Here is a 24653-nt window from a genome sequence, read left to right on the forward strand (position 1 = left end):
TCCCAGTGGTAAGGGGACATATCAGTGGGGGAACAGACTTTCACACAACACCGGTGCTCTCCATTGAGTGAAAGTTGTCTATTGCCAGTTTAACTTTCATATTTGCGGTTCAACATGAAACTACGGAAGCTGACAAAGGCCATGCTTGCATTAGTTGTTTTTTTTAATGCCGCCATCTCGAGACCACAAGTTAATCATTTTGTTATCTCCAGATAAAAAAGTAGTTTTCTCGTGATAATTGGTTACTTTATCTTGCAATCTTGAACTAAAAAACAAAATGCTGCTTTCTCAAGATAACAAGATCATTTGGAAAACGACCTCTTAAGAATCATAAGAGTGGACTGTGACATACACAGACTGCTCTGTGGGGTGGATTCAGAGTTTCAAAGCAAACCAGATGAAGTTTTTATGACATTTTGAGGGTGTTTGAATTATGATTAATTATTGTAAGGGATGGGATCACAGTGCTTACAGTGGTCAATTTAAAGCAGATGTTTTACTGTCCAGTAGGCAAAAAAAGTATGTAAATAGAGTAAATAAGTAAGATTGAAGTACAGTCTGATCCTAATGGTAAGAAGGTTTTTGAGTGTCATTTCCAACTTGGCAAATACTGAGGCTTTGGGATTGTAGGTCGGGTCGGTTGCCAAACTAAAGCATCAGTATTTGACGAGGGTGTAAGACTCGACAATCAATTGTCTTACAAACAGGAGCTCTAAACTAGTTGCTGCAGTTGTCAAGACGCCATCTATGCATGCTTGCATGGCACTTTTGTTTTCTTGTGATATCAGGTTGATTATCATGTTATCTCAAGATAACAAAGCTTGTTTTCTGGAAATAATGAAAAATTAACTTGTGATCTATAGATAACGGCTTAAAAAAGTAGTTGCAAGCATGGCCTTTTATTGTCTTCCGTAGAAATCAAATACAATGCATTGCATAAAAATCCACCTATATATCTACCAGTGTATCTGAGAAAACTTAACATAGTCAAACTATTACATTACCATAAGTGTATTTTTCAGTACACTCTGTCTTCCTGAGTTGTGGTCTGGCAGAGCTGAAGAGAAAACTGGCCTGTTTGTTCTCTTTATTAGTGCACAGCCTTCGGGGGAAAAAATGCTGACAGTGTTGTAAAAACACTTTCTGGGCTGTGGTTCTTGCTCAACAAGGTCAATTTTAGTAAGATAAAGAGCCGCTCCAATGTTGCAAAAATTGGGTACTTTTAGAGATTATAAATAAAGCTGGACTGATGCTTTCTTTAGTCTAATTAAGGCCGCATTTTACAAGAGATGTTGCCAAGAAAACCTCTATATATTCTCCTTATTAGACCCTATTTTTACTCACAAAAACACCTCCATGAGTCACTACGGACTGTGTGCTTCACTCGAGTCACACCCTTGATCTACATTCAGTATGTAGAGAATCAGCAGCAGCAAGTCCCTCTGCAATCTTAGGCATTTGATCCATATCAGAGTCTGAATGTACACAGATAAAGCAAACAGCAAAGGTACTGCAAATATTTGAGCCCACAGAGAGCAGGTATACACACCATGAAGAGTGAAACATACCTCCATTCACCTCTTTTCATTGGAGTTTTGACTTTTGACTCTGTAATTCTCTCCCCCTTCCCTCTGCACCTCCTCTTTGTCATCGTCCAAGTCGTGATCAGAAGCAGGCATTTGGGCCCTAAATCTCAAACAAAGGCTTAGACAGTGTTTGTATTGTATTAGCAGCTAAAAGCTACATGGTAAGTTTACAATTCTTCATTTTATTTTTCATTCCAAACTCCAGATTCGTCACTTTCTAAACCTCAGAGACAACAATTCAGCTTAAAATGTACAGCAATTTAACTTTGCTGTATATACTGTACTACACTGTGCTAGAATTAGCCTATTTTAAAAGTATAAGGTCTTGGTAATTATTGCTGGAAGGTCACAGGCGGGGATTATTTAAATCTTTTAACTAGAGCACGTATGACTGTGCAGCGGATGCTCAGCGGTGCATTTTAAAACGAGTCTGATTATCATGGTTCAGCGCTCAGTACTCAGAGATTTAAATAACATAATGTCTGGCCTGTTAAACAGCAGTTTTACTTGACTAAAGCGGGGGAGACACTGAAATGCAACCACAGGGGCTGCAGGAAACACAGAAGTGAGAAGTTCACAATGTTTAAATCAGGTGAGGAAAGAAGTGGGTGGATTTCACCACGACAGGATAGAAGGAGGAGCGACTTTACTGGGCATGGACACAATCCCAGTACAATCCCAGTCTTCTATTGTGGGTCACTAAGTAGCTCCAGTGTAGAGTGAGGGGTTATTCCAGGGTTTTACGTCAGCAATCCTCTGGTCACAAGCACATTTCTGTGACCTTTAGGCAACTGCAGGTCACATATATGTTTGAGTAAAGCGTATTAAAGGCTTCATGCTCCTGTAAAACTGGTGTTTATGTTACTTTACACTCATTTGCAGCATGACTCTGCATTTACAACTGCAGACCTTAGGAGGAATGCAGGCACAATCCCTTAGAGGAGACATATAATGCTCATTTTCAGGTTCATAACTTTATTTTGGGTTACTACTAGAATATGTTTACATGCTCTAATGCTCAAAAAACACACTAGTTTTCTCATACTGTCTGCAGCACCGTATTACCCCTCTGTCTGAAATGCTCTTTTTTAGCTACTGTCTCTTTAAGGCTCCCCCTCCCAAATGCCCAGTCTGCTCTGATTGGTCAGCTCACACATGCATGACCCAGCACAGCTAACAACAACAGAGCAGCTGTGCAAAATCAATTCCTATGTGCCAAACTAGCCACTATGCATAACTTATGCCAATACGTGACATTGTGACAAAGTCACAAAGTCACGGAATTAAAGGTGGGACTACTGACGAGGTGTTTCAAGAGCAGTGTTTTCTGTGGGAGAGAGCAGCTTCTGCTGGTGCGGACTTTGACCTTTTTAATTTTCAAGGTCTCTTACATGCACAAGAGCCTCTATAAAACACTTAAAGAAAGAAAAAATATCACATAATAGGTCTCCTTTAAATTTGTGGCATATTCATTCAACTTCACCTATTTCCTAAAAGGCTGAATACAGCAGGTGTTGTTGAAATTTCGGCCTGGGGAATTCAGCTTGTTGCAAGAGAGTTTGTGCATTTGCACACTTTAATAATCCCATCAAGATCACACGTGGGAACAGAGGGAATAGTCATGGAGTCGTCCTTGATAAGCACCCGTGTGAAAATGCAATCAGCGGGTCAGAGTGGCACGCCTTAACATGTATCAACAATGTGTGGTAGGTTTAATGAGCATGGGAGTCCATGGGAGGCTGCCGGGTGTTATGATTGAAATATTTAGAGTGACTAAGGAGAGCAAAGCATTGTGGTCCTTCTATCTGTGTCACACGCTGTTGTTACACTGTTCTTGTGTTCGCACATGTCTACTGTCTGCTGCGACATTCAGTAATTTGGTGTGTTTGGAGACAGATTATAGCTCCATGTTGCTATTTGAGGTTCCTTTTCTTTGAGGCCCTCGCTGCACATTATATGATCCTGTCCCTCAGCCAAATGTCAGCCTTCAGAAACCATATAAACCGTCAATGAATCACATACCGTACATTAGCAGCCGGTAAGAGCTGATTCATGGAGGTTTTGCTGGGAAACTTGTAACAGTGATTCTTTGGATAAGCAACAATTTTCACTGTTACTGTAATTGCGTGCAGGCAGAAAACACCAATTACTCAAACGTGCACCCGCCCAGTTGCTGAGTCATTGTCATAATTGAACAGATTGAAAGATACATGATTTTGGTATAGTGACCTGAAAAGTGATTCTTTTGAGTATAAAGCGTGCACCATAAAGAAAAAAAATAGAGTTAATAAAGTTAAAGAAAGAGTTAAAGAGTTCTGGTAGTATCCCAAAATAAAAACATGAACCTGAAAATGGGCATAATATGTCTCCTTTAAAGGCGGTGTGCTATAAAAATAACACGTTTTCAAGTTCCTGTCTACAATGTGTTTACATTTTCTCTGGGTTTCTTCTTGAGTAAAAAAAAGTGATTACAAAGTATGAATGAGGACTGGTTCTGACTTTGACAACGTAAACCTGATGTTTACGGCTGACAGTCTGGATGACTGAATGCTCCAGTTTACTGAAATTCTTCAGGTAAAAATGGCTTTTTAAAAAAGCACGCTAATTTTTAAATTATGTCAGTCACAAGATCATTGCAGTCCAACTGTCCAACTTTAAAAGTGATTTCTATTATAAAACAATGGTGCATTTTAAATCAGTCTTTGACTACAATTAGTATATTAAGCCAGCCAGCACACTTGAAAAGCAAAGAGTACCTTTCTCTTTATCCTGCTGTACCATTAAGAAAAAAAAGGATCAAACCTGTCAGTGTGAACATGCTCACAGATCATATTCCCGTAATAAAACCACAGTGACGTCTCTGTGTTCAGGGAGGCAGCAGGTGCGTCAGATGCACTTACCTAAGAGGACATTTTGCACCTGTGACACTTAACATCCAGACACTCTTCAGTGATCCATGGTCTTTATTGACCTACATACATAAGCCTGCTCCTGTCTCCACCTGGTAACAGTGTGTAATATCCTGCTCCTGTTGACTTTTATCCTTCCTGTGATTCTCAGGGGGGAAGCTATTCAAGGCCGGACCACTTCCTCTGAGGTAATAGGTGTGTGATCAATTTGAACAGATCATTTGCCACCAACCAATAGGATTGTCTTACATCTTTTAACTGGGCATTCATACACTCGTTCTTGTTTTCATTAGCTGACGTTACAAAGAAGATATTTGTTTTTACAAAGTGATTTTGTCCTTGATTTGTTGCTGCAAATCTCATTTGCTAAAATCACTAAAATACTGCCGTACCTAACTTGTTACTATCATTCAAATGCAGGCGTCCTCCACCTTACACAACCGTTACATCCTTCATGAGTGGTATCCCATAATCCATTGTCCACTTGCAGATTGTCTTCAGCCAATTCTTGTCGGAAAATTGGCACTTTTAGTCACTTAAATTGGCCACGTCATTCACATAATCTGGCCATAATAGTTCAAACATAATTTCACTCGCCTCTCGCTGCCCTTGAGGGCAACAACATGTGGAAATTCACAGGATTTGCCTTTAATTTAAGACACTTTCTGGAGTCTGACCTTTAAGAAATCCTTTTACATTTAACCATGTGTAAATGCTTAATGGTGTGAATGTGAAAGTATGTTCATATGCATGTGTTAAGACCAAAGAAAAAGCAGAATTTCCATCAGCAGGGAAAGACTGAGCTCTCTTGAGTGGAATTATATATGATTACCTTGTAAACTGCAAATTGCTGCAAAGCAGATGTTAACAAGCCCATAAAGCATATTCACTTAGCATTCGGCGGAAAACAATTAGTAAAATACATAATTGTTGTGACTGCTATGAAAGTATTAAAAGCCTGAGATACCTCTGGGTCAGAGTGTTGATTTTGGATTAAAGCTCCTGCTTTAATTCCCACAATACTCTCTGTGTCAAACCCTCTGTTGTCTGTCTACTAACGCCAAGATGAGCAACAGGCCACCCCCACTTCTGTCGGATTGTTCAGTCTGCAGTCTCTCAGCTTATTCCATTTAAACATACATTTTCTTGTGTTTGTCAGCGACGAGGTGGAGGTGAAGCCTCTGCCTACTCAGCATGACTAATTGCCCATAAGTGGCCATTCCAGTGTTGGAAACAGAGCATCACAAATAACAAACAAACACAGTGAGTCACTCCATGCATTGTGATGTTATTCACAGCGTGGAGTATGGGGAAGAAAGGTATTTAATTTCAAAAGAGAGAGATGAAAGAGTTGTTTTACATTTAATATTTTTACATTTGATGAATAGATAGCTGTTTCTTTAATTTTTGATAGACGCATTTTCAGATATCCCCCGGGGTGGATGGGGCTCCAGTGGCGGAAGGGAGTCATGAAGCCATTTCCCCTGTTACTGCTAATAAACAAGAGCTGATTGTCCTCTGGGTTGAGTAATGAGTTAAAGCAGGAGCTGAGGAAAATCACGCTCGTAATAGAAAACAACTCTCTTACCTCCTGGATACACACGGCTGTTAGTACTGGATGGAGCCAGTTTGCTCAGGTGCCGCAAAATATCTTCAGAGCAGATGTTCATTAACACTGATTTGCATTTGAACACAAACAAGGGAACAAAACTGCAGTGCATGAGCATGACAGGTCATGGAAAGTAAAGTGTGTGGACAGCAGGAGGTCAGGGAGGAACACTGGCCCGAGGGTTTGTACAATGCAAGCTTTCGATATTAGCATTCATTCTTTAAGCCTTCCTTTTAGCCTCCAGTAGCCCCTAACTAATTATATTCCCTTCCAGTGTTTAAAAACCACAACATATTGACTGTCTGGTCAGTCTCCTTCCAGACTATATTAGTCACAGAGCACAGAAGCCTGCTAAGCCCCCTCCTTTCCTGTGTTTATTTCACAAATGTGGATGAGTGAGAGTAAATTTGCCAGCCACTCCACTTCCCGGTTCGCCTGCCAATAGTTCTCTCCAGCCAAGTTTAGCCGCAGCTGCTTACAAAAGAGGTGTTATTGTTGCGAGCCACCCAGCTCTGTTAGATATTTTTGTGATAGGTCTGAGATTTAGCAGTGCTTGTTAACACACAGCACCGGAAAATGAGCACTTCAGCACCGACTGTGATCATTTCAGCAGCCTGTGTGCACCAGGATATATGAGGAAGTGTGAATCAATTAAAGAAGCTAGCGCAGGGCCTGTTCAAAACATGCTGTTTGGCACAGATTATCTGGTAATGTGAGGGGTTTACAGATCCAGTCTCGAGCCTCCTGAACTGCTCACAAACTCATTGGGTCCATCCTGATAATATATATATTTTTTTACATTTATAATTTAAAATCTAGATGATTACATACGAGCCGGACCACAACAACTAATTAGAGATTCATCCTGGAGCAGCTGACGATGCTGCAAAGTCACATTAAACTGTCTAGGCTAACGTTAGCTAGCATACCATTGTTGACCAACTTAAAATCTCCCCTCCAGTTCTCTCTAAAGAATAGAAAACCATTTAGCCTCCTGTTTTTGTTTTTTTGTCATTGCACCGCAAGTTGTTGCACCATGCTAATCTCCATTTGTTTAAGTCTGCTTCCCCATGAGATCATGTGTGAGGGATCGCATATGAGCCGAGCTTCAGACTGCAGTGTTTGCTGTTTATTCAAAATGTATTTATATTAAACCTGTCGCGTGTTCATGACCCACTCTATGCTACCTGCCCAGCAACAGATGGCAGACAAACAAAGCTAGCAGCTAGCTGTTGGAGATACTACTCAAGACTGAAGCAGAGCTAAATATCAGACTTAAATATATCCGGTAGACAAAAACATGGCTGGAAATTTATGCTAACGTTGCTGTATGCCTGCTTGGTGTGTGGTTGGCAAGTGTTTGCTAACAAATTCACCAAAAAGCTGCTAAGACTTTAAAGTTGCAATATATATGATTTTTGTTTAAAATTAAAAAGATAGCTAAAATTATTAACAGAATATGAAGCAATAACAGTGACAATATCGAATTAAATTAGCATGCTAAGCTGCTAGCCCTGGGCCTGAAACCCATACCACATTGGAGTTCTGCTATCATGATTGCCCTCCCACTCTGGGGAGCGACTTGATTTGTTGCTGATTAACAAGGGCCTTAAGATTTACGAGTTTTTAGTATGCGGACAAAGTAGCAGACAGATTGGTCAAAAAAGTCATTAAATAATCAAATCACATAAATTCAGTCTCAGTTCATTCCACAAAGACAAAAAGCTTATTTCAGCCCCTATCTGCCTCTGAACAATACATCCAGAGAAAAACATCTTTATGACTCCACACTCTCCCAATAGAAATAGACACAGATGTGAGCTGCACTCCGGTTACATGTATGTAATTATGTACGTGTGGCTGCAGCTGCAGGGAGCAGTACGGCAGCGTACACGTCAGACCGAGCCTGTCCACACCTTGTCTCACCCAGACACAGATACGCTCGGCTCTCTCCTCTCGTCAAAGGCTTCAGCCCTCCGTGGCATTGTTTGAATCCAACTCCTTGCTGCCATGGTAACCAGAGCGGAGAGAGGATGGGATATAAATGAGAGATAGTGAGAGGGCACGACCCATACTACGTCTAACACTCTCTCATGATACCGTGTTTAGTATTCTGGCTGGATGAACAATGGTCGGTGCCGTCACAATAACCGGACAAGTTGGGTTCAATTAGCACTTTCCCACTTCATTGCCTCCGTAAAGATACAATATCACCTGTAGCATGACCATATATGGTGCAGCTAGCTTAACACCATTACACCATTTAGATCATGTAGACTTCTTCTACAATGGGTTGTGGTGTTTTACTTTTTCAGGTGTTGCTTTTCTTAAATTCGCATGTGCTTTTCAATGACCCAGAGAATTTGCTCATTTCCCTTGAAAGAAAATAAGCAGAAATAGAGCAGTAACAGAAGCAATTAATAAAGCAGTTAACATCGAAATGACTGTAATAAAACAACCCTGCTAACTATGCGGTGACATGACAGGTGTTTGCCTTTTTGTAATGCAACACACTTTCTGGTAGGAGTTTTCCAGATTCACTGCAGTCATAAAAAGAACGTTTTAGAGCAAACGATGGGAACATCTGACGCTGTCAGAGCTCGAAGAAATGCTGATGCATCTCAGCTCTGGGTTATATGACCAACTGTAGGGTTAAAGCTAATTCGCTTACAGCTTTTAGTGAAGAGGGGAAGCTAGATGTCCTACCAGGATGCAAGAAAAAGCTATCAAAAGCTGCAAAGGTGTCGTTTAAAGGGGCTCCATGTAACAATTTGTGGTAATTAAAGATGTATTAATCACTTTTTTACTGGCCTTATGTGAGCAGTGAAAAATGCGACCGTCCTCGTCTCTCTTGGTTGTCTATACAAGCCTGTGGACGACTTGCTTGAGTTGTTTAAAGACTTCTTTGTGAAGGACTCTGGTCCTCTGGATTTCCCGCTAGGCTCAGTGCTACCAGAGAGCAACAGTAGCTAACGTTAGTTTAGAACTGCAGGGCTATGATCAGCTAACATGAGCTAATGACCAGCTTCGAGCACAACACAGAAGATCCACAGAGCCCCCTTAAGAGCAAAAATAAAGATGTTCTGTTAAAATGAGCTGTAGGATAAACTGCATACAAACGGCGCTAGTACAAATGCATCAGTAATTGCTGCTTCCTCTGGATGATCACACCTACATATCTCACTTACTTTCGTTAGTTCAAACAGTTTTTTCATGCCAGATGAATCATCTAGTTCCACTTTTCTCAAACTGCAGTACGCAAGCTCTCTCTGGTGGCACTAGAAGGAATCCCAGATGTTTTTCTTTGAAAATGAAACAAGCAATTTTAAAAACTTACAGCTAATACAATCAAAATACTGCAGAATTTCCAGTTGAAACACCTCAACTTGAATGTAATTTAAAATAAGTTTTCGGGAAAGCTTAGTCGAGGAAAGTGAACCGGGTGCGAGGGCTAGGGGCGACTTAAGCAGCATCACCGAAGCGTCCACAGCACCTGCTACCGTTAGCACGTACGGTAGGGATACCATGGGTATGAGGGGGTGCCATGAGAAAAAAATACACCATTAAAGGTCCAGTGTGTAGGATTCATCGGGATCTTTTGGAAGAAATGTAATATAATATACAGAATTATGTTTTCACTGGTGTGTAAGATAATTACCTGAAACTAAAAATAGTTTTGTGTTTTTGTTACCTTGGAAAGAGGCTTTTAAATCTACAGAGGAGCGAGTGCTCTTACGGAAAACGCCATGTTTCTACAGTAGCCAAAAACGGACAAACAAGAGAGGGCCTTTGAAATTTTTCATGTTTTCAGTAGCCACCACTGGGGAGGGTGAGGCGAGGGTAGTTCAGCACCACTAGATGCCACTAAATCACTCATCATCATCAATCTTGTGTATTGTATTCTGGTCCACAGCGGTTACGGAAATTCGCCAGCCATTTTTTCACATGAAACAAGAAAAACACACAGACTATTAACAGAACTGAGCTAAAAATGGAAGGCACATTATGAAAGTAGCTATTTTTTTATCAGTGTGTCATTTTACCTCGGCTAGTGGCTACATTTCTGTCAACAAAGCCTATAACTGGAAACCATTTACAACCTCAAATGAAATGATAGTACTCTGTGTATTTAAGTGTCACATTCTGTCATGTCCAAACCTTACAAATTAAATTTGACGCAATATGATGGCTTTAATCCAGCAAATCATAATAACACGCACCTTTCACACAGCATATTTGCGTTGAGACGTGTTGAGAGCCCCCAGCCAAGGCGACTTAATTGATTATCTACACACTGAATGTTTCCTATTTCTGGGAGCTTGTATGTCTGAATTGATAAGTAATGGTGATCAGCAGACATATCTAACGGAGTGCATTTGGAATAAAGCTGCATTTCATCCGTCTTCTATGGGAAAATGAGGGCTGTGATTGCCGACTGGCTTTTTTAGTGAGATAGGACTGATATTCAGCGGGGGGGGGGCCAAGATGTGAGATTAAAGACAAATACTGTTGGTAAGTGATGATATATTTAAAATTCACATTGAGTCAAATGAGGGCTCGCCTGTCGCCAACGCTCAAACAGCCAAGGACACGCAAACGGAAAGTGAAATGTAAGAGCGCAGACAATAATCCCTCTTTGTTCAATGACAAACACACAATTTGCAGCACAGCCGCGCTGGTTTTTCTCTGCCTCGTCCTTGGCTTCCTCCACTGTTTCCACATGAGAGGATTGAAAGGCTCGCTGCTTTTCTCTCCCTCGCACCTTTCACAAAGCTGTTACCAAAGCAGCCGCGTAGAAAGAACAAGCCGACAACGTGCTGTAGAAGAGTATTGATTTGCAATCAGACCTATGAGCCTGTCCAGATGTACAAAGAGGAGGAGGGAGAGTCTCAGTCTCTCATTTCTCGGCTAGAGGCTATTATCGCCTTGACCTAAAATAAAGCAGACACACACACACTGTTCATGCTTTACACATCTCTCAAACACACATACAATTTATACATACAATAACACAGCGATGATTGGAAAGTGCTATTTGGAGCGTGACTGAATTTGGTCTGCCAAATGGCCAAATCACCTTGATGCACAAGGAGGCTAATTTACTCCCGTGTCAGCGCTCATCTCGTCTGGAAGCAAATTATATGGCCTCCAAGAGTCGAGCAAATCCACTCACATTGGCTATTATTTGTTTTCACTGTTCACATGCACATACAAATATGTAGAGCCATAAAGAGTAGTTTTTATGGAGCGCTATAAAGCAGTGAGCTGAGACCCAACACAATCATTTTATGTGATGGGGGGAAAACACATGGCGACCTTCAAATTAAAGTTAGATTTTCTTTGTTTTCGTTCTTTTTTGAGACAGAGTGAAAAGCAAATAGCCGCGACGAAGCAGCTGCGTGAGTTGGAAAGATTTCCTCTTCAACCAAAAATCTGGGTGAATCCCAGGACTTTATAAATCTGTTTCTTACACGTACAGAAAACAATAAAAGGAGGAAGACCGCAGGGAAATAGAGAGAAGTGGAGCTGTGAGTTTAGACAGAGGCTGAGGTGAACTCAAATACACAGGCGTGTTGTTGCTAGCTCCGTTAGCATACAGCTAACATACAGTTGGTTCATTGGCTGTTTGGGGTTCAGGTCAAATTCATGAAGCTACAATTCATTTTGCTCTGTGTCTGAACACACCTTTAAAGGAAAATACCTTTTGTTCAATATCAAGCTAGCGACCAACTTGCTTGTCTTAGCATAAATACTGGAAGCAAGGGGGAAAGAGCTAGCCTGGCTAGATTGTTTTGGTGTGGATGGCTGAGTTTTGGAGCCTGTTGTCCATGAGTAGATGTGAGCTAGCTATACTGTTGCCGGGTGTCGTTTGGAAGAAAGACAGTAGTTCCAACATGAACCTGCTAACAACAAGGTCTGTGGATTGCCTTCTTGTTGAATTATATTCAAGTAAAGGCAGACATCTGTATGGCTGAAATCTCAACTTAGCCGGGCTAGTGGTTCCCGCCTTTACGCAAAGCTAAGCTAAGCTAAGCTAAGCGAGCTGTGGCTGCAAAAAAGGGGACAAGGTTATTCCCCTGGAAATCAAACTATTCCTTAAACAATCAAACAAGTCGGATCCCCCTTATCAACAAAACGATATTTAAACCTACTCCAGTCCCACTGTGTCAGTAGTTTTTGTAAGGACTACTTTCTGCCAAAAAAATGTGTCTTTTTGAAAAGTGGTTCATAGTGAGGACTGTAAATTAGTAACAGGGACAATGTTTCTGTAAAGTTGCAAATGTTTAAAATATTAAAGAAAATTCACCTCCACAGTTTCGGGGCGGAGGCGTTATTTTCAGAGACAGATATCTCAAAATCTGGGAAAATAAAACCAAAACTATCTGAGTAGATACAGTTAGAGTTACATGAGAAAATGTTTCTCTGTAATTTGGGTGAACCAACCCTTTAACAAATGGCGCAGTCAGAGAGTCGATGTTTCAATTACATAATCCAAAACATCCATTACTTTATGAGTCATGTCGCCTAATCCAGATGTTGTTCCCTAAATCACATTTCCTGTTTTCTCTCGTTTCTCATCCCACTGCCAGACATCTTTGTTGCTTCCCCTCACACACTCAGACACAAACACACTTCGACAAGTATTTATGTGTCACAAATTACCTGTCTTCATCTCTGGTCAGAGCAGAGAGTGTGCAGTGGGGGAAAAAAAGTGTTGTTTTTTTTTTTTTTTACAAGGTCAACAGCTGCTGGCCGTAGGACATCACCCTCAGACACACTGACAGCAGCTCAAAGCAGAGCCGATGATGAATGACACTTCCCATAAGGGAGGCAGTGAAGTACTGAGAGTGGCTCTGCATAGCAATTTTTACCAGTTAACTCCCTGAGATGTGCTGAAAACTTACTTTAAACTTGAAAGCGTGGAGTGAATAATGGGGATTTTGGAGTATGAAATGACTCTCCCTCGCTGTGATTACTGTCTCTTTGCGTGGCCACATTGTGGTTTGTGAGGTTAATGTAAACTTGTAACCTTGGTAACGTGATTTCGACATGCCTTGCAAGAAGTCATCTGATGTTTTGTTAAACAAAAGCACGGGCTGACTCTCAGGAGGGATGAAATGAGATGCTTGGTCTGTGAAAATGTCTGATGTGTTTGTCCACTCGTAAGACTTGAGTCCATTTTGGATAGGCTGCCGCGTTTCACAATCTTTTGCTGTTTTGAGGTCATTTTTCACTCTCGCTCTTCCTTTGTCTCCGGAGTAAACATCCCCTCCATCAATTCACATCATTAGCCTGCAGCTTGTGGTCTGGTTGCCGAACCTCCGGGGAGAAGTTTGCAACAGCGGTTTCCTACACAGTGTCGAACATATCTCAGAAAATGGAAGCTGGGGATGAATAACCATCCTCTCCACTCAAGCTGTGACTCACAGGGAGGTTGTCAGAGACATTACAGATGCTTTCACAATCGTATTCAAATTCAGCATATTTCACTGATATGCTAGAGGACAGGAAAGTGGTGTAAGGGCTCGTCTCGGACCGGAAATGAAACTTTAATTTGGACAATTTTCACAGCGGTGCATGTTTCGACTCATAGCGGGAGACAATTCCTCTGTGGCCCAGAGCCTGAGGCTCGAAGACTTGAAGACTTCTCGTCTCTCTCACTCCCACTCACTCTTTCCATCCCGTAATACACCTTGAGACAGGCTGCCTATTCATCCACGGCTTGCCCCATCAGGAGATGCATTCTTTATGGTTTGCTCTGTTTTAAAGGCCGTACAAACTCCCACAGAGGTACATGCTCCAGATAATCTAAAACATACCGTAGGCCTGCAAGTTAAAGGGGCACCATGTAGTTTTTTGGAGAAGAAATTCACAGTCAGAATTTCAATGTTTACAATATTAATGAGGTGATAATACAAACTCAGAAATATTTATTTTTCCCATTAGTGAATAAACAAGCTGTTCTCAGCGGAAAATAAGGTCCCCAGAACACTGTTTGAAGCTGGAAAGGTGGCAGGGTCCGCCACATAAAAACAAAGTAAAACAGTATGAAATTGTGTTGTCGTTTAAGGTCAGTTTGTTTATTCAGTCGATGAATATCTGATTGAAATGTCTTCACCAAAGCAATATAGTGCACACTTAAAGAGAAAATGAATTCAAAACATTAAGTTTCTTTCTCTTTTTCTTTCCCAATCGATCATGAGTAGTTTCCCAAAACCCTAAATGCCCTGAGGCTCATGATGAGTCTTCATGATCATTATCCACATCTGACAATTGTGATTTCGTCTCCTTTGCCCGTGTTCAGTCAACAGTAGTCTGCGAGCTGAAAGATGGATTGACAGTGTTGATAGCTGCTGTATATTCCACTGAAAAGTCTACTGAGGAGTAATTACTGTAATTCTAAAAGGCTTACTGAAGTGTTTGGATCTGTACAAACAGCACAAGGGAAGAGATTCATCTCCACTGAGCCGGCAGACAAATTCACCACATAATGCAGCATTTCTTCAAGACATTACAAGAACCAAACCACCAATTTCTCATTTGTTATGTGCAGAGGTTTGACAACGCAACTTAACCCTCCCACCCATTCTCCGTGTGCTCTCTCTCACACACACTTTGGCAGGAGCTACAGTGCAGGCATAAGTGGAAAATGTCCTTCATCCTCCTCTTATTAAGGTAGGGTTAGTGGAGTAGGGGGAGATTTTAAAAGGGGAGGCCCCTCAAGATGTCTGACATGTTTCTGCAGGACCGCAGGCCACCGGCTGGCGCATAGCGCAGGCTTGTGGTGGGCTGTTTGTCTGCGTGAAGCTGGCATGGCCTCCCGTTCCCCTGCATCTGTTCCCCATTAGCAGAGCCGAGAGTATAAAGCAGGGAGCTGACAGGGGCTGGGAACACTCGAGTTCCTGCCTGGATCATGGGGTTTACTATCTGGCTGTGCGTGCTCTGCCTGCAGGCGAGCCTGCTGTCACACGCCCTCGACTGCTCAGGAGCGACACAGGGAGAGCTGTGTGTCAGCGGACAGACCGCAGACGGACAGGTAAGAGACGCACTTCTAATGGATGTGATAGTTAAGATAAGGACAGCGGGCACCAAGGCGTTCATTAGATATCAGTCATCATGTGTGCTGTTGTGACACCTCAGAGGTAAGTGCAGCCTGTTTGAGTCTGTTTAAATGCTGTTTGCTGGACCAAACTATATAATAACTAACCCTCTCCTCTAATCAGAGTGACAAGAAACTGAATTATCAGCATTTTTCTCCAGGAAAGAGGCTACTGAACGGTTTATGTAATGCAAGCTTGCAGGGACAAGTCAGTTTGATGTTAATTTTAAGAGAATGGCATGTTTAAAATTTGGAAAATTGCAGTGAATTTACAAAATAGTTTAGGCATTTTTCTGTCATTTCTGTCATTTCTCATCTCAGCTGACTTAAAGCTTAAAAATCTGTCATTTGCTTCTTTTCAACAACATTGACTTTATGTAATTTAGCATAGATTTACAAGGAAAATCATCGAGACTCACCAAATCGATCAGTCAAGTATAAAATCATGACAAGAATCATCTGTAACACGTTTTGCTTTCGGTGTAGGTTGATTTCATGCTCGGACACAGTGTGGTCAGTGTTTATACAGCAGCTCAGGTCAGAGGAAGCCAGTAACTCTGCTGGAATGTAACTTCACTCTGACTCCTTCCAACGAGGCGGCTGTGACGATAATAGTGGTCAAGTGTGCTTCAGGATGTCAGGAGGAGACGTGTACAGTCTGACCTGTTGAGACGTATAATTTTTTTTTCTCTAACAGAAACAAAGTCTCATTGTGATGGTTTTTGCAGCCGTAATGCCAACGCACCAAAAATACACCCCTCAGTGGAACAAAATCTTCTAGCTAACCCTTTTTTTGGCGTTTCATGTGGCTGGCAGCTGTTATACTTTAAACTGGTGGTTAGCATTTTTCTGTGGACGGTCCTCATGTTCTGTCCAAAGTAATCACCCTCATCTGGACAAACGGATTCGACAGCTGCTGGAGCAGAGAGGAGGATTTTCACCCACACATGAAAGGGTTTTCATTGGGAATCTGAAGGAGTTTGTGCCGCATATGTGCTTTTCTGCAGCAGTTATTCCTATTTTAATTACAGCATGCGTGATTTGAAGCTTCAAATGTGGTGGGGACTAACTAATACCCGATGCAGCATCTTTTCAGAGGCTGCATTTGGTTTAGTTTACGTGTGTTTTGCTTTTCCCCACCAAGGTCACTTGTGTTTATAATGGGGTGGAAATGTATGAGTCTCAGCAACACTTAGCAGCAGAAAACCAGATGGATTGTTGATGGTTTTGAGGAAGTTTTGCTTAATATCCTTTATACACACTCACATCTACACATACAAAACACCCAGAAGATCATGAGACATGCAAATGCTGCCATGTTTGTTGTTGTTTGTTTGCCAGATGGAATGACTTAAGCTATGACACTTACTTTGACATAGTACTATGTATGAAAACAATGTATGAGTGCTGCAGTGTAAGAATATATATATATGTACATATATACATATATGTATATATATATATATATATACACATAATATATACATAATTTTTCTTTGTGTTGATATAAGTCTACTTTAGTACTGAAAATGATATAACTCTTCCTCTTCTCTTCTTCAGTATGATGATCAGAAGCAGCAGAGGGCGCTACCCTTAACGGAAGGATTGGTATGTGCCACATTTTATTCACTTTTAATCACTATCCTACTTCTAGTTCAACACATCCTCATACCTAAACTACTGAATAGGTCAATTATCTGCATCTCCCACAATAACATGTATCACTGATCCCAAAACAACATGACCGTTATAGCATAACAGCGACACACATACCAGATGCTTGAAGTTTGGTTAGGTTTAGGAAAACATTGTGGTCTGGGTTAAAATCACTGCGTTACTCCTCTAACTCTACTCTACTACAGTCGCTAGAGGTTGCTGCTAACAACAAACGTAAATATAAGGTCGTAATAAGCTGCTAGCATTTTAAACCCATATGGTCATTTTTCTGATGAGGACAGACTCCCTCAGTCTGAATCTGTTTGTTCCTCTGAAAGAGGGCATAAGATTGGGGAAAAGACATCATGACAGAAGCAAAAAAAACTGGAAATTAGTGACAATGTGATTAAACTGTGAGAAAGCTATCCAGCAATGAAACCATCCATAGAAGCGTTGCAGTTTTAGCAACAAACAAACACGAGTTACTGAGGCCCCTCAAGCACACCGCAATGACATATGCATATTTTAATTATCCATCAACTGCAATCTGAAAGGCTGATGTGCCAAAGCAAATACTCACATATTCGTCAAAACCCGACTCCGCGAGGCAAACCAAAACTATCATCAAAATGTAGGTCAACAGCAATCACTGTAAGCACTTTAAATTGCGAGGCAAATATCTCATAGCTAATGCTGGCATCTTTATTTTCAGCAGAATGGAAAAAGAGGAAGCGGAGGAAGTTATTATCCAATACTGGAACAGTCTTTTTATGTCCACACTTACATAACTTTGGGGGGGAAAAAAACTGAAAGGCACTGATGGAGTCAAAGCCCTGCGGTACGGTTATAAATTCACCACAATGTCCTAATTGGCGAGCTGAAACCTGTTGTTTCTCAAAGTGACAGTCCATTTATTAGGAAAACGAGTGGATCAATAGCGGCGCTTCATTTATGCGCAGATCAATGAGAAATGCAGGAAATGGCGGGGCCACCGACAATAATAATTTTTACTGTTTCCTCCCCTCACATTGGAGTTTGACTGCCGAGAAGAAAGAGACTGAATGCGAGGACAGGGACACAACAGAGCAGGACGGGACATGAGATTTGACGCACACGAGCTGTTGTTTCACTGTGGTTGTGGATGTGGTTGTGACTGTCTCATTCCTGCAGGTTTTGTTCAGACGTAAGAGACAGCTGGAGCAGCGGGCTCACACCCACCTGAGCCACTCCAGCCTGCCCGGGGCCGTCTCTGTCAGAGGCTTCCCTAATACTCTCATCCAGGTAAACCACAGTCGTTAGTCACGCAGGAGTCAGAGTGAGCAAAAGCCAAATGTGGGGGTGGTGGGGACGGGTTCACAGCGGTGACTGCTGCTGCTGCTGCTGCTGCTGCCAAAGGTCCAGAGAAGTTTTGAGTCATGCTGTATCATCTGTATGGGAGTTATCCAAAGAAACCACATTATTTTTTCACTGATAAAAAGTACCATATAAGTGCACATATGTCTACAGCGTGTATCAATACTAATCCCTGTGTCTGTGGTTTCCCAGGCTGATAGGTCCAGGCGACACTTGATTCAAGCCGCGAATAAGAAAAAGAGCAAGCGTAAATCCCGCGTCGGCTCCTTCTCCCTGCTCAGCAGCGACAAGAAATCCAACCCGCTACTGGTGAGTCTCCATGGCAACCCCCTGAGCAGAGGAAACAGCTGGGGCAAAGAGGCCAGATGTGCAGGCAGACTTATAAGGCCACCTGTCTTGGTTTTATTGGATCGGTTTGGTTTACTTACTGGTATAATATCTTCCTGGAAATTGTGTTGTGATATCAGGCAAATGTTCAACATAATCTCATTCAGGATGCTGAAATAAGTTCTCACAGAAAATGTTAAAAACAACTCTACCTCTGTGTGGGATTTCACTTCCAGGTGATTAGAGCAAGGAGGCAGGTAAAGATGGACCCAGCCAAGAGGAACTCCAATCGTTCTGGAGCTTTCTCTGTCCTGGTGAGTCATCATCACGCAGAGATTAACATCCCAAACACAAATGTACTTCCTCCGATAAATATTTACATGATGTGTTCTGTGCTCTCCAGGGAGATCCACAGACTGAGGGACAGACCAACAGACCCGAGAGAAGCGTTTAGAAGAAGAGTGCTGCAGAAGAAAAATGTTCTTTCTCATCTTCATTCACATTTTACCTAAAGACACATAGTAACAAATTCAAGATCAGTGTGAAAATCTGACATTTGGAGTGAGATCTTCTGTGTTTTTTTGAGTGACCATGATGTGTGCGTCCACCATTGCTGTTCCAACTGTAAGCTAGCTTACTTCAATCAGCCAGTTTGCACTTACAGATACTTTTTATATACTATTTTAAGTCTCTAATATATTCATGCATGTTATGAAATCAAGTTACAAAAGATCCCATATTAATATTCTAGTTTGCCATGTTGTTGTAACCTATTTAATCACAGATTCCTTATGAAGATTGGGGGTATATTTTTGCAGAAATATTTCTTGTGTTGTGTGTATCAGATTTCAATAAAAAGTTTACTGGAGACGTGGTCAAGCTCAGAATTGTAATATTTACAATATTAAAAGGGGCCATGTGTAAGTTGAAAACATAAAAAAATGAACTAAAATTATAAAAACAAGAAAGAAGAAGAAGTAACGAAAAGCAATTTTGACATGACGTCTGCATCATATCTTGAGCTATCTACTGAAATGAACATGCCAACCAACTAGCCCAGGCTCATCCGGGTCCAAAGCTCCTGTGCTGCGGGTGTAAGCACTAACATTCCCCTGGTATCAAGCTCCCCATCTGATCCACTAGCTGCATGGCTAACCGTGCTAACTAGCTAAGCCAGGTACAGTTAGCAGCAGTTAGTGGTTACTCTGGTGATATGCTACCACTGGTGGGAATATCAGAAATATTTATTCGGATAAACAAGCTAATAAGATCCCAAGAACACTGTTTAAAGCTAGAAAAGTGGCAGGGTCCGCCAAATATAAACAAAGTAAAGCAGTATGAAATTGTGTTGTCCTTTAAGGTCAGTTTGTACAGTCATGAAAACAGGCAGAGTTTGTTTATTTAGTTTGTTCAGGCATAAAAAAAAGAAAATCAGTCCATGAAGATCTTTTTCTCATCTGATTAAAATTTCTTCCCCAAAACTACACAGTGCACCTTTAAGCACTTAATGCTCCACTGGAGTCTTCGTCTATAAACTTTGATAATAGTTGACTCTCTGAGCTTCATTAAGAGATTGTATAGCCACTTTTTCCTTCTCCCTCCCTGTCTCAGAATAACTGCCTGTAACTGATTCATAAAATGAAATATCATGGGGTCACACATCGGAAACACCTCTGAGTCACCAATTACATACAGCAAGTGTTGCAGGTATTGTGCATGGTTGGCAAAGATGGCAGCAGGATAAACCAGCAGGAGCCTTCTATAAAAGGCCCTAATCCATTTACATTACCGCAGCCAAGGGCAAATAGCCTGCGTGTGTGAGAGAGGGAAAAAAGAAAACTCGAAGTGTAGACCAGACCATCTGTTTCAGGAGTCAAACTTTGTCTATTTAAATATCTTGTGTCATTTTTAATTCATTTGGCCAGGAATGGAAACACAGGCCGGTCTGGAGCAGCAGATTTGTTTAAGTGTTTCTGCAGAACGCTGACGTAAATGTGTGCACAAAATCTGATCTTTGCGAGCAGCTCCGCATCTGGGTCTCTGCCTATTTACGGCGTATCAGATTAGACAAATCACCTGAGAAAAAACAGTGCTGTGCATGCCGGGTTAAAAATAAAAGCAGCAAAAAATGATATCTAAAACCGTGCTCAGTTCCGCCCAACGTGATGCCACCAGAAAATCCAGAGGATGAGGCAATCTGATGAGGAAAATGAGCCTGCATGTGTAAAAGTGTAAGGCAATCTAAGTGAATAGGATGACTCATCCTCCGCTCATTTACTGATCAAAGCCCTCGGCTCGTGACGTAGGTATGCAGCACTCACAGTCTCATTATGATGGTTTTATAGACACAAACAGAGAGAAAGGGGAAAAAATAACACAACAAAATGTTATTTATAAACTTGACATTTTCCCTGAAGCACATAATTGATGCCGAATATGCTTCAGCAGCTCGCTCCGGGAGAATATAGACAAAGTGTGAGGTCCCGAGCTGCTGACACACTCATCAGATAACCTGGATTAGCTGGTTGTGAACCATCTTGGTGTTGTCTTGGTGACCACCCGCCACAGGATGCCATTGTGATTTCCCCGAAACAGCAACGCTCTGATAAAGACGGAGATCTTATTATTCCCATTTAGAAGCAACAAGGGAGACACAGCCTCAGCCCACTCCCCTGTCATCATCATCTCACAAACACACACACACATTGGTGTGACGGCTGCCAGCAGGGCATCTCTGACTGGCTGTACCCTTGGGCTAATGCATCCTGGGAAACTCCCAGTTGATGACCAGATGGAACTAGACAAAAAGTGTCAGAGTGTGTGTATTAGTTGCACACAAACAGATCCATCCTAGACAAGCTGTAAATAGAAATCAGCCATATAGACTCATTTCTCCCAGTGATGTAAGTGTTAAATTAAAGTTCAGACTTCAATCTGAGCATGTGTGTCACTGTGTGTGGTCAACACAAAGGGAATCCTTCTCGCCGTCTTTCTTTCATCGCGGTTGTGTAATGGTGTGTGGCATTGTTTCCGCTCCGGTCTGGGGTCAGTCGTCTCCTCGAGAACAAAGCTGATGATAATCACCACGAGCAAAATAACGTGGAAGCCTTCAATCTATAGAATTGCGGGAGGAAATGGTGCAAGTGGAGTGATACGTCAGATTTTCCCATAAAAGTTCAGTCAGGTTCTTATGTAGTTAGTGGCTTACGGTCAACATCCCTTTCAAGCAGTGGAAACCACGGCGTAAGTATTAGTTTCTGTTGACAGGAGCGTCTCATCCCAAACAACATGCGATGTGGGAAAAGACAAGTCACAAACAACCTACGTTAGCAGAGAGTGGCAAGTTTGTCCTGAAAGAAGAAAGGATCAACTAATATTTTGCAGAACAGTACAGTGTTGAAAAACGTATAGGTGTCTTGTCTTTTATTTTCATCACAGTGTGAATTAAAATGTTCTTCTATTTAAAGGATAATTACTATTAATTAAAGCCTTTTGGTAGCTTTGTGGCCTTGACTTGGTGATGATCAGTATGAAAAGCTGCTCCTTGTGTTCGATTACGCTGTAGAAATCTCCACCACTGTTTGGGTTGTATCCTTTATGTATGATTCTCTACCATGTAGCTATATTGTCCTTGTGCTGAGTAAAGTATGCTGTACTAAAACACAGCTAGCTAGCATTCAAAAATAGCAACAGAAAAATGGCGATAAATGTGGAAGTCGCCAATGTAGCTGTAGGTCAACTTACAGAAACTACAACTCTTATGTGTGTTAAATGTTTGACATTTTAGGAAATTACCTTATTTGGCTAAATTAGCTTATCACAAGGACTGGACTACAGGAGCAGCAGCTACTTTAGCTCTGTTCAAAGGTAACTTTAAAGCTCACTATTAAATATGTATCCATGTGTCATACAAGAACTGAAGTTTAAAAATAACCATTTTAGGAGGGTTTTCTTTTAGGAGACCATTTCCGGGTGGAAGAACCAGCTGACAAGAAATCAGCGGAGACTCCAGAAAGTGAGGCTACTAGGCTAAGCCTGAAGTTAGCCTGCCGCTAGTCGTAGCTTCATATATAGTGTACATGAAGTGTGGAATCAATCTTCTGATCTAATATGTGATAATTCAATTCACATGTAAAATTTATGTAAGGGTCATCATAATTGATAGAAATGAAAATACAAAAACCCAAATCGCAATAAACCAGCATTTTTTTTAACTTCTTTGCACTGGGCTGTTAAAGTAAAGAAAGTATTATAGCAACTCCAGACTTGCTGTACAAAGTGTGACTTTGTGATGGACAGTCCAGACAAGGTATTCCCTACTCAGTATTCCAGGAGTGGTTCTCCTCACATATTCTCAGTTCCAGCTGACCTCAGACTGTGACCATGCTTTCAGGCTGAATTTGGCTCCCTCTCTTCATCTCCTGCCACTTCCCATCAGATCAGATACAGGGCGTTGGCTGTCTGCCCTCACCTCGTGTCGCTCCTCTCTGACTTGACATCACCGCCCCCCCAAACAGCCTCCCTAACTCTGCCTGTCAAAACTTCCTCTAACTGCTGTCACAGCGGCCCAGCCCTGTCACATCACTCCATCCCTAATGAAGAAAAGGCAGGGAGCGAGAGGCAAACAGAGATGTATATGTGTGATATGTGTAAGTCCTCAGTAACGGTGTTGTGACGTCAGCTCAATATATCAGCCCGCTGACCTTTCAGCATGTATGGCAGCGGGAGGGTTATTTATGGGCCAATGCAGAATTCATTGACTTTTCCAGGCTCTGTCAGCTTCTCATTATAAACAAAGGCTTCGTCTGAACATCCAGAGGCAGTCTGCCATCTGCAATCCCTTCAGTCTGTCACCAAACAAATGTCTACAAACGCTCTCAGATGTTGCTGAAATATGATTTAGAAAGAACTTTGTTGTCACAGTCTCTAATAACATCCACAGTCTACACTGCAAAATATTGATGCTGCAGTCATACAGTGTGTCATGTAGCAAAGTAGGCTATATGTACATACAAATCCGAGGAAGTAGCAGATGAGAAGTCGCCATGCCGAGACGTGAGACGAGGGATATTCAGTTGGTTGCAACCTCTCTGATAAATGCTTTAATATATCCCACTCACACTGTACCTTTAAAGGAACAGTTCAACATTTTGGACACTCTTTGGGGTTTACACTTTTGCACAGATAAAGCAAGATGTGTTTTGTGGTAATGTGATATAATTTGTGAACTTTGGAGTGGCCAGAAAGGGAATGTGTTACCTTTGGGTGGAACCAAGCTTGCTTTTTCCCTGTTTACAGTCATCATGCTAAGCTAAGCTAACACTCTCCTTGCTTTGGCCTCATGTCCACCTTACGGACATGAACGTGGTATCAATCTTCTCGTGTGTAACTAAGTGCATTTCCCAAAATGTCGACCTATTCCTTAATTGATATGGATTGACCTGGGACTTGTGGGGCACCAAGAGAGTTGGAAATCCAACACTGGCTATGATATAAAAGAAACTGAAAGAAAACAATGTCGGTTTAAGTTTGACCACCGTACCTTTTTGAGTTCATCTAATGTATCTAAAAGGCTTTCCTTAAGAATTTTCTTAATCAAGCAGGAGTAAAGAAATCACAATCTGTCAACAGGAGTCCCCACATCCTTCACCGTTGGCCATTCACAAGCAATAAATGCCTCTGGGTTTGGAGCGAATATTGCCGGAGAAATCTGAAAGCGGTCGTAAATGCCATGCACTGAGATGAGCATATAGCTGAGAGAAAAATGCAGGATTTTGTCAATTCCGTCTCTGGGCAATTCATCTGTGCCGCTCTCCTTGAAGATGATGGATGCCTGCTGAGTCACTGCCATGGGCCAATCTCTGCCCTGCTCAGTACATTAAAGCAGAAAATATTGCTGAGTTTGACCCGCTGCCCACCATAGGTCCACGGAAAGCTGATTTATTAAGAAGGGAATACTCTCAGACAGGGCGAATCAATTTCATAGATATAGATTAAAATAGGATGGCAGAGAGAGTGATGGTGAATTGAGAATGCTGCATTTCTTAAAAATATATCTCGAGGAATGAGAAGCCGACGCATCATATATACGGCTCTAACTAGGCCGAAGAAAT

At 41.6% G+C, this 24653-nt stretch overlaps 2 protein-coding genes across 3 annotated transcripts in view; one reads left to right on the forward strand and one right to left on the reverse strand.

Annotated features, from left to right (window-relative positions):
• The window catches only part of myripb (myosin VIIA and Rab interacting protein b), a 135781-nt gene extending 131262 nt beyond the window's left edge, over window positions 1-4519 (reverse strand). For both annotated transcript variants that reach the window (XM_073488484.1, XM_073488483.1), the window contains exon 1: window positions 4487-4519. The gene's annotated coding sequence lies outside the window, so the exon portion shown is untranslated. The remainder of the gene's footprint in view (window positions 1-4486) is intronic.
• Window positions 4520-15018: 10499 nt separating this feature from the next.
• On the forward strand, window positions 15019-19363 carry LOC141014322 (uncharacterized). The gene is made up of 6 exons (XM_073488061.1): window positions 15019-15141; window positions 16765-16812; window positions 18031-18141; window positions 18406-18522; window positions 18777-18854; window positions 18944-19363. The coding sequence occupies exons 1-6, from the start codon at window positions 15019-15021 to the stop codon at window positions 18992-18994; spliced, it is 528 nt and encodes a 175-aa protein (XP_073344162.1). The 3' UTR covers window positions 18995-19363.
• Window positions 19364-24653: the final 5290 nt, after the last annotated feature.

The sequence above is a fragment of the Pagrus major genome, chromosome 19 (assembly GCF_040436345.1).
Source record: "Pagrus major chromosome 19, Pma_NU_1.0".
In the NCBI taxonomy this organism is placed as follows: domain Eukaryota; kingdom Metazoa; phylum Chordata; class Actinopteri; order Spariformes; family Sparidae; genus Pagrus; species Pagrus major.